The 11,426-nt window shown below is 45.4% G+C and overlaps 1 protein-coding gene across 2 annotated transcripts in view; it reads right to left on the reverse strand.

The window, feature by feature from the left end:
- The window catches only part of LOC122408401 (uncharacterized), a 198,619-nt gene extending 187,475 nt beyond the window's left edge, over window positions 1–11,144 (reverse strand). Inside the window, exon 1 of one of the 2 annotated variants that reach the window (XM_043415169.1) lies at window positions 10,016–11,144. In XM_043415169.1, the coding sequence (XP_043271104.1) occupies window positions 10,016–10,117 (102 nt within the window). In that variant the 5' untranslated portion in view covers window positions 10,118–11,144. The remainder of the gene's footprint in view (window positions 1–10,015) is intronic. The other variant, XM_043415170.1, reaches the window with a different exon arrangement.
- Window positions 11,145–11,426: the final 282 nt, after the last annotated feature.

Here is an 11,426-nt window from a genome sequence, read left to right on the forward strand (position 1 = left end):
CTGCGCTCTTTGTATCGATCCCGGAACGAGAGGATAGCGACCGATCGGCTTGTTTCCATCCCCGATCTTTTCCTCTCTCCGATTCCCGCACTCATTTCCATGCTGTATACTTGGATATAGACTTATCAAGAAAACCTCAAAACTCTACAAGACTCGCGATACGATGGATGCGAGCAGCTTTAAAAAATCCGGAAGCTTCAACGATTCGGTCGAATCCCAACCAATCGAAGGCTCGAAGACTAAAAATTCTCGATAAACTTCCCGAGCGTCAGAGACGTCAAAATTGTTGAAAAAATTAATGTAATCTTCGTTGCTCAGTTTTGTTCTAAAAATAGATTACAAGCAATCGAGTGATCGGAAGAGTAACTAGAAAACGATGCTTATGATATGCCTTTAATTTGGGATACGTCGCCTCATCACCGCGGGAAGCATTGTCCCGATGGGCAAATATAGAAGTCCAATGACACAAATACGATCGGGATAATAATGATTGCGGGTGGGTTTCCCCACAGCTGTATACGCAGTCGCCATGGTTTCTGGCAGCGAGTTGTGTAAACAATTTAGCGAGCGTTGGTGTGTTACACGCGAGTGAAATTCCACTTGAATTTATAGCTGCGAACTAAAACGAGATACTCAATTGGGCTGCTCGGTAATCCTGCACTTGCGTAATTGCGTGCAAACATTGGGAATGAAAAATCTTAAACTAAATCGAAAGTCCGATAAAGAAAGGTTGATTCGAAAAAAGAGCAGCCTGCGCCGGTGTTTTCGTGCGGGAGTTGCAGAGAGTTGCAGAGTTCGTTGACTCTGATCTACTCAAATTACTCCGACGAAATTGGCGCGTTTGCCAGAGCGCAGGCTCTCGAGGTAACAACAATTATATCTATATTGAAATCTCTGGGTTTCGTCTGCCGCGTACGGATCGGAGAGGATCCATATGAACAAGATAATATAATGCTCTCGCACGACGTCTACACTTGTCCCGAAATAAGTGACCAGCGTAAATATACAATTCTTCGGTGAGGAGGCAATTGACAGGAATTAATTCTCGCGTGGCGCCCACGATGACGGGACCGATTATTTATGATTGTCATAAAATTTCGTGAATGGGCATGTCGACGCTGTTGATGCAGGTGCATTTCTTGAGAGGCGTTGAGGAGCAAGACGGGGTATAATATACAAGGGGGCGTGAAGACTCTACCGTAGGAGCGACTGTTACGACCAAACGCACTTGCTTACATCCCATTGCTGCAGTTCTTCCCTCGCTCACTTCCACAATGATTAATCGGTCAATTTATTGGCTCTCGTGGAAATAGAAAAATAATGAGTGCAAAAAAGTGGCAAATCTGTTTGAGCGATCGCCTCATTCATCGACTGTAATGGACCTAGCGCGGAAATACATTAAAGCGATAGCTAATAGTTCCAGAGCCAAGATCAATTAATCCCGTACAAGATTACCCCGGTGGAATTTGAGTTTCGGTTAATTGTAAGAAAGAAAAAAAAAACGTGGACGAAGATTTAGTTTTAAAGGTTCTTTAACTTGTGCAAATTTTATCCGGATTCAATCGATTTGCTGTGCGCCTACGAATATACAGCACGAGAAATTTTTAATTAACAATTAAATGTAAGGCTATGAAATCGCTAAAATATGCAGTATACAAACAACCGAGAATGCATTTAACGAATGAAATGAGCGATAAAACGAGTAAGGTCTCTACTCGACTACTACAATTCGTGCGTATTTCACGCGGAAGATCAACTATAATACACAGAGCTGCGTGTACATCAGAACTCCATAAAGAATGCTCGATGTAATTTCGAGTTATTGCCACGTATACTTGTCGTTGGGGACCCGTATTTGTGCGAGTTCTTCTTTCTTCCATTCTGCCCTTTCTTTTTTCCTCACTGCTTACACATTAGATGGAATAATAAAACGAAGAAGAAGAAAAAGAAGAAGAAGAAGAAGAAGAAGAAGAAGAAGAAGAAGAAGAAGAAGAGAACACTGCAGTGGTAACGATTACGCAGTTTCTCGCCAAAGTCGTATAGATAGCAGTGAATATATAGACGCGCGCGAGTGAGAAGCCTGGAGCGCGTATTGCAGCCCGGAAAAGAAGACCCCCCAGGGTTCGATTCAACAGGGCACCTTTCCGTGGTTTCTCTCAGACGCCTACCCATATATTTGAGTGGTGACTGCGAGCCAACTTTACTCGCGCGGTTGAGTACATCCATGCTTGAATAAATCGAGTGTAAATGGGGTATAAGTTATTGAAATATTAACCGATTGCCATTCCCTCAATTTGGTGCACCTTGGAGCCTATTTCGAGTCCGTTACGAATGATTAATCCCGTCTATACTCGTTACAAAACCTATTGCTCGTCAATGAACAAAGTTCTGGAATATAATTCGGAGCCTGAACCGGATTCAGGACACGTTTTAATCGGCTGCGCAACAACGAAAGTAAACAACTTCGATATTCGTAATCGTCGTAGAAGGTAACGAGCGTACTTTATCGGGTAGAGATCCCCGATGAATATCAATCAAAAACTATTATATAGGGAATGAAACGGTGCGGATGAACGTGAATCGCTGTGCGCACGGAGATATGGATATGCGGCTCGCTCGCTGGCTGTAGCTCGGGAAAATAGGGGTTATAACGAAGGAGCGTACATGCGACACCGCAGCCACGAGGATATTCTATGTTGGCTGTCGGATCATTAACTGGGAAGTATAACCGTATGATATTACGGTCGTTCCCAGAGGGGAACGCCTGAGCTCCTCCTCCATCTCCACCTTCGCGTCTCACCTCCGCTGGCTTTAATACTTATACGTGTAGACTTGGATCGGCAGCAATAACAGCAGGAACAGGAGCAGCAGAAGCAAAAGCAACAACGCGAGTCGTTCCGTCCTTCTCCGGCGGTCGGCAGCGCGCTCGGCTCGCTCGGGGGATTTCAAGCGGCGCGTCTCTCACCGCGTGGACTTCTTGAGGACGCGTGGGCAGGCGTGAAATACTGCAGCGCACGATCGACGCTTCACCGGAGAGCAAAGAAGACGGAGACACGGCGAGAGGCGAGTCAGAGTCCCGAGAGAACCGAGCGGGACAAAGTGCAAGCGGACGAGGAATGCGTCCTGGCGAAACGATTAAAAATACACCGACTCCCGGTGCATATCGGAACGCAGCGCTCAACAAGGGCGTAACCGCGGAGGCACGAGCCGGGAATCGACGCGGGTCACTTCCGTTTGCCCGGCAGCAGCGGGTAATCTCGAACGGCGGATTGCAATGTCGTTAGCTCTTGTAAGGCGCTGTAATGCGGGATGCGCGACCCGTGAATCCGCGCACGGGGCTCTCGCGTGCACCCATGATAATTAATTCACGGCATTCGTCCAGCCAACACACACGATAGACGTGTTATCGCGGTTCTCGCGAAACTTTACTTCGACGACGAAGAGAAAGAATGAAAGACGGCAATAGCGGGCAGCCGTTGAAAGCCCGAGCTCGTGTATTCCGCCAGTATTATACTGAATGTTTAGTTTACAAAGGAGAGACTGGAGGAGAAGGACAGCGAAGATCTCTCGGAAGACTGGACGACGAGGGAGAGTCTTAAATTTTCTCTCGCGACAAAAGTGGCGTATGAATTCTGGCTTCGCGAAAAATCGTGGATGCGCGCGGTGCTTTGATTAACCAGCAAACTGTGGAACCGAAGCTCGAAAACTATGACGAGATCGCCACACCTTAATGTGGCGAAGTGACCGCAGCTGATTCCCAGCATCCGCGCGGTGAACGGAGAGGAACAGCGGATAATAAAATGTGCCCAAATCGCTGCGAGAGCGGCGGAGGTTTGAGAACGAGAGAGGGAAAGAGAGAAGAGCAGGTACTCGACGCAAACGAGCGAACCTGGGGAATCGATTTCTTCTCTTCGCTAATGAAGGAATCGTCTGCTCTCAGGGATCGACTTTGTAATTAACCCGGCACAACGGCCAGTCGTTGAGGAGCCAGCGCGCGCGACCAGCACGCTCAATGAAATTCTCTTGGCCTGCGCGTTTTGCATCGACGTTCGAGAATTGAGAATGCATCGATTTGCCAAGAAACAGGCTTGATCCCGACCGGCCAACCAGATAAAGTAATATTAGTTGCGCCCTTTTGGCATTTAGCAATCGACATATGCAAAGTTTGAATGTTCCTCGGATCTCTCCTCTGCGAGCTCGCTCTCGCGAATTTATATTCTCATCCTTTCGTCTCTTTTATCGTTCGGAGCCGAACACACACGCGCGCGCGCGCGCACACGATTTACAGGCGTTTATGTGCTTTTATACTACCGAATGTGTGGATGCACGTACGGAGGACGAGTACTCTTGTGTAAGTGCACGGTACACTATAGATAATAAGAAAGAGGGAAAGAGAGAAAAGGTGGAGAGGAACACCGGGTTCGATCGTGGCTCCCGGGGGCCACGTCGCGGAAAGTAATTACAATAATGAATGTTTATTTTCGCAATCAGCTCATCCACGCGGTAGGTAGACGTGCGCCTTTACGTTATTCGAGTTTCTCCAACCCTCCGGCACGCCGGTGGTCGCGAGGTTGCTCCTACTCTCTTTCCTCTCTTTCTCAAAGGAGCTCTTGAGAAGCTGCGATCTGTGTGCAACGAGATCTCCGCACTCTTGTCATTCGGAGCACGATTTCTCATCGAGTCCTTCTCGTCCGTCTCTCCGTCTCTATCTCCTCTGCAGATTCGATTCAATTCCTTTTCCTTTTCCTTATTCACTTATCTCTTTTTTCTCTCTTCATTCAAGTCTTTTTCCAAATGGAAAGAATTCGATTGGACGGGGGGCGCAACGTCTCCATTTTCTACCAACCAGAGATGAGATGTGTCCGGGAGACTACCAATTTGCCTGGAATTAAGGATGCAATTCTTCCGTCCGAGAATACGTTTTTGAGGAAATACCCGCGACGATAAAGTCGTGGGCAATGTTTTAACGACTCTGCATTATACTCGCCGTTGAGAGCGCGGCCAGCATCCTTCAATTTTTCCAATTCCCTTCCATTTTCGTTCGTTCCTCACCCCGTGGGTTCGCGAAGTTTCGCGTGTTATCCATTCTCCGTATTCGTAAATTCTCGCGAAATATTATCAATATTCGCGATACAAGTCTGCCCTTCCATACTGTGTCGTCCCGAAATGATCGCGGAAACAGTCGTCGACACTTGTTTCACAATTTCCCCCGCCAACACTAATGCGTTCATTTTCTTTCCTTTATATGCCAACACATAACGCAGTTCGAAACTCGATTACGTCGAGCCAACAGAAATAAGGAGCAAGGTGACCGTGGAGAAAGAAGGAAATAAGAAGAAATCGAGGAGCAGTCGAAGGAAAAAGGCAAAGAAAAGAAAAAATGCTCCATGAATATATCGTAAGAAATGCTAAGCTCGAGCAAACGCAATGCAGTAGTGAACCTTTGCACTACGGTGCACTCGAACCAGTTGCAAGAAAACCGCCTCTATGCAACACACACACACACCCCGGAATACTTGTGCACCGATGGAAAGAAGAACTTGTGCCCCGGAGTCTGTGTCCGCGTCGAGGTCGGGGTGAACGCCCAACGTTCTTTAAAGAGAGCACACAACACACAAGCCTATCGGCGATATGCCTGATGTGTGCACCTCCTCCTAAGCTCCTCTCGATACCAATATCGCGGTGTACAGAATTTACTCTGCGTAGCTCGAGTGCGGGTCTTCGGTAGGGGTAATGGGATATTCGTCTTTGATTTTTTGTTTTGAAATGTCGTTGAAACGAGAATTTGTCACGTTTACGAATCTTTTATTGCTATGTGCAATGGAGAATTGCTTCGTTCGTATCAAACACGAACTTCAACGAGGACGGACGAGCGTGCGGCCAGACCAGCACTCTGGGAACATCATTCTCTTCAATCTTCAACAAGATTCGTGTGTAGAGATCAACGTTAGATTGTGCGCTACATCACACGCGACATAAAAACGAGTGGAAAATAGTGTCGAGCGATCGATCACTGGATTACGTCAGCACGAACGATTTTCGTGGATGACTGCCCCATCAGAACGTGCCGTAATGCGATGCATCCCGGTCGTCTCGCTATCCGATTGGATTATCAGTCACAAGAAGCTACGAGAGATGAAATAAGCTCGTGTGTTGAGAAAAATCGTCGACTCGTATTAAAAAACTGGAAAAATAACGAATTTTCGTTAATTTTCTCTAGCGGGCAGCCGGACAGAAAATGGGAAAACTCTTCTGGATGGTTCGTTTTTAATTCAGCACTCGATCATGAGCCACGTAACGATGTAAAAGTTGCTCTTAAGTTTAAAGGGGCAAAGAGAATACAAGCAGAGGACGTGACCGACATTTGCTCGAGAAACGACATATGCTCAGCGAGGCTGAGGACTGTACGGGAATTTTAACAGAATCCGCTTACACCTTTACGTCTATGCGCGCAGATACCCCTCGACGCTAAGACGCCAACAGAGTGACCATTTTTTACAATGCGAAAACCCCGCAAGCTGCTACGTTTTACAGTTAATGCACAATTTCTCATGGCCAGTTTAACAGCACGGTCCCATTGTTGGCCCTTCGAGAATAATCATTTGATACTTATTATGTATTGGCACACGTGTGGCGCTTTTCAATTATAATCGATGAGATTGTACGATAACCCAGCGAGACTGAGAAAACCTTGTCGAGAAAGTACAAACGTTCACATTCCCCAAGGGAATGACGGCAAGGAGTCGATTCCTATCTAAGGCAACAGCTTTTTAACAACGATCGATTCGATAAACGACGCTGACCGGATATTTGAATAGCGTTTCTTATGAAAGGTCAAAATGAGTATGAAAAATGTCTGAGCCGAACGGGTAGCGAAGCTCACTCATTTTTTTACGCCCATTTATTTCTCTGGACAATGTGAAACTCGCGCTCTTCCAATGCAACGCGCATCACGCCAATGGACGGGAGAAAAATTGTTTGAAACCTCAATTTTAAAAACTAGGAAAAAAAAATCATCTCCCACGATCGCGGTGTTCGTTGCTCGAGAGCTATTTTCTTAAACACGTCTTAAATTCCAACTAATAATTGAGAAGCTGAACGATATGGGCGGAGATACTGGAATTATGCAAATCCCTCCGTCAGATCGTGGATCGTGTCCGGAGCAGGGCCCCGGAGTCGCAAAAGCGCGGAGGGTCTGGCGAGTCTGAGGAGAGACAAAAATAAAGTGAAAAATAACGAGACGAAGAGAAAGAAAAAGTTTCGGCTAAAAGCGAGAATTAAATTTCGAGCTGATGTCAAAAAAAAAACGAATTCGGAAGATGGCAAATTTAATCAGCAGGAAAGAGAACTGGACGAAACTCTCCGCAATCTTCTTCCTAAACTGCACACTCGATTCTGCTACAACGCTAAATCCACCCTACACGAAGAGAATTAAATTTGAAAAATTACCGTCCACTAACGATAGTTCGGTGACGAGCTGCGATTCATGGTATTACTATGGGAAATAAATTGCATTTTCCCATAAAAAAAATAATATTCATTGTTCACAGTAGGAACTTTTACCGGAGTATTTAGTAAATTTTAACGTTACGGTGAATTTTACCGCGCTGCACCGTGCAAATTTCCGTACGAATGTCTATGCTAGAATGCAACTGTACTGGGGACATGGTACGGATATCTTGTCGCTAAATCGGCCGATTTCCAGCACTTCATCAGAGTGTGCAAATCGCCATTTCAGTGCGCTACGAAATACTTACATTAGGGCAAAGGCATTTTACCGTGATTCATCGTAAAATTCACTAAACTTTTTGTAAATTTTAGTATATTCGTACCGTAAATTTCACAATCTGCAATATTTACTATTATAAAACTGAAAATTCGGCAAATATTGAAATATTTTTTCGTTAACTCGTCTCCGCAGTGAATAAATTCACGGTGAATTTCACGCTAAATATATTACGATCACCTCAATACCAGTCTCAAGTCGAACTTCAGAATGTCGCTATAAAAAAATTGTCTTCAAATTCCGCCTTCTTGACATACCGCGTAGGATAAAAAGTTTACAAAGATGCTTGCTCTCTCAGTGACCGGCCACAGGATCGGGGATGATTGTATCCAAGATGTAGACGTTGCTGCGCTCGATCGGCCGATCGTCGAGGAAGGATATGCGTGTATATATGTATAGCTCGAAGTGAATTAGTACTAGCAGCAGCGGCGGCGCATTTATACCGGATACGAGGTGGCTTAACCTCAGCCACGTCGTCGTCATCGGCGTCGTATCGCGTCCACTAACCACAAACACATATTTATGTGTGTGTATACGTCTCTATGGAAAGAAAAAAGCATATGGGGAGCAGAGGTCAGAGATAAAAGGTAAGATAACGCTCGAGTTGATGTGTACAACCTTATACCTTCAGCATCGATGTGCTCGCTGTTAATACACGATCGGGCAGGTGAAATAAGTGTCAAGAGTCGATAACCGCTTTCGTTATCTTATCTCAAAAACGCAGAGTCCGAGAGCCGATATTGTACAACGAGAAGGCGTATAATCACGGGCACATTCGATAGAAGAACATCGAGCCGGATTCTAACGTCTGACCAGTAGGTACACGTTTATTCGTATCCATGTACAGGGCGGAGCAATGACTCTGTCTGGCAAGAATATCTCCGGTGTTTAGGGGGACGCAACAAATTTAATTTCTACGACAATTCGATGGTGGGCAGCTCATTATTTTTTCGGTCATTTTTTCGTGTTGGAGAACTGAAAGCTTCTTGGAGTTCTACGATTCTTGTTTGGGAAAGTTTTTTTCCAAAAAGCGATGTTCGGTCTGAAATAGCGGTACCGAGCAGCCTGAACTATTTTTGCCTTTTTCGTCAGCGTACCGGGCAGTTATTTCGGACGCTTGATCCCATAATCAACAATGATTTGGATTGTGTCAAGCGAACGGAGGCTGAAAGCCTCGCCTCGCTTCGGTTATGTATTAAACTCGTTCATGGAAAACGATTTTCGGCTCGGAATGTGCAAGTGTTTACCCTCGAATTTGACGAAGCTGACGCTAACAATTGCCATCGGGCAGTTTTAAAAAAAAACGGTAAAAATAGAAGTTGTTTAGAAGACTCGCGTTATGAAATAATTCAGAGTCCGTGAAAATATTTGGCAGCGATACAATCGGACATTGCTATGAGATTACGAAGTTTCACGTCCTTCAACATTTTCGTGCAATAGGCTTTAACGATCTGCGTATACGATGCGTAAATTCGCTTCTGAAATGTTATGCCGGCAGACCAATTATGTATTACAGTGTTATACGTGCCGCGATTGCATCACGCGAAAAGTGGAACACCAGAAGTCCACGATATAGCGCGAGCAATATAGATATAAGCTTTGACATATTGCAGCTCGGTGCAGTATCGGGGAGAGCGCCTATCAAAAGTGGCACACGAGCTTTGCTAATAAAAACGCTGCACTCCGTAGGCGATTTATTCGCAAATTTGCATCGTATAAATATTGTTTCGCTTCGTTTTTATTCGGAATTAACAATGACATAATATCAGTGGAGCTCGGATATTTGACGGTGCAATGAACACGGTTCTAGTGCACGAAACTTCCGTTTCCCGTCGTCTCATTCCGGCAGTTTTCATACCGAGCATAAAACAAGCGTCCCTCGCTATTTCCAACGTCACGATAAGGCTTTGCGCCCGGGAAATCTGCGCTTTAGGTGCAACGCTGCTGTTGCTAACGCTGAAAGTGATTCGAGGGGGTTTCGACAGGGGAAAATTCAGAACGAATCTTTCGAGTGCTCGAATGACCTTTCCGGGACTCTCGACTGTGCCGTGAACTAACCGGAAATGTGAGATGAAAAATGGTGTAACCAATGGAAGTTTTCGCTCATGTATAAAACGACAGAAACGTCATTTTTTGAGTGATGATTTTTCATCGTTTCTCGTTGATATAATCGTCGAAAATAGTGAGGAGCATGCGAAAATCTCCAATTTTGAAATATACTATACCTACTCGAAATTGAAACACATGTAAAGTTTCACAGGCGTACGCGGATGAAATATCCGCTGACCTCACATTACGAAGACTCGGCGCGATGGTGTTGGGACGCTGCATAACCGCGAGCACACACTAGAGCGCACGGTGCACGCCCTCGCGATTCTTCTCTCCTGCTCGTGCCGGACTTTATTTCGAGAACACAAGGGGAACACGGACACACAGACACAGTAGTAATACACGTTCTCCCGGCACTGTCGTCACGAAACAACAAACGTGAAAGAACGAGGGGAAAAACTCGCTGCTCTCGTCGAAGAAACGTTTGCAACGATTGTACGTAAAAAAATACTCCGACGATCGTCAATCGGGTGACTATGAGTCCGCTTTATTTGTTGGACCACTTGGAAACAGATTTAGTGGCATTCGATCGCGACGAGAACGTCCTGGAAAACGTTTAGCGCGATGGTCGTTTTCACTTTTGAAAAGCAGCCGGAAAAATCAGTCTCGAAACATCAATGACACGCTCTTGGCGGAGCCTCGTCGTGGTCAGAGGCGAGCAACCGAACGCGTGCTCTTTCCTTCTCTCTCTCTCTCTCTCTTTCTCCGTCCCAATCATTCTCACGTCCTCGCTTTCTGCTATAATATGTGGGTGGATATACGGCAGAGAGCACAGCAGACTGTATTTATTCAGCGATAGTGTCACCAAACACCCTATAGCTTCTATATTTATCTAAATGGATCCACGTGCGCGCTCGTGCAACAGAAACGCGACAGCGGCAGCCGCGATCTCGCCCGAGCGATACGTTCCCTATATATTTATATATTGCGGACACACGCGCACACTCGTATGAATATATTTTTACGTGTGCAAAAAGCAGCACTATGGGTGGCGTGGATTCACGCACTCACGCATGGATTCACTCGACAAGGGCTCGTGTACGAAGTGCCGCGTAAGTTTGCCCATTTTACTTGAGATATTTAACCATTGAAGCTAAGATTTTCAACATTTTTTCTTTTACCACATTCCGACAAGCAAAACCTCCGAGCGTTTTTACGTTATGAATGAAATTCGTACTTTTTTATTACGATACGTTGGGTTCGGAGGTGAGGAAATCTGAAGTCGAGACGCCGCGAGAACTATTTTTTAAAGAAACAAGAAAAAAGAATAATCGAGCGTTTTCTTACCGAACTCTTATTGTTTTTCAACACTGCCTCTGTGAGAGGACTAAAGAATCCAAAAGTTTAATTGATAATCGATATCCACATCATGTATGTTTAACGCTGAATCGTGAAGCGGAAATTACTCATCAAACTTGTCGAATTCCATTTTCACTTGTCAATTGCTGTCAATTTGATTTTTAATCACGATTCATTCGTGGAACACTCGACGCGCTCGGATGTGCAGAGAACGAGCATATTTTCGCAGTTT

The sequence above is a fragment of the Venturia canescens genome, chromosome 3, assembly GCF_019457755.1.
Source record: "Venturia canescens isolate UGA chromosome 3, ASM1945775v1, whole genome shotgun sequence".
Taxonomy (NCBI): domain Eukaryota; kingdom Metazoa; phylum Arthropoda; class Insecta; order Hymenoptera; family Ichneumonidae; genus Venturia; species Venturia canescens.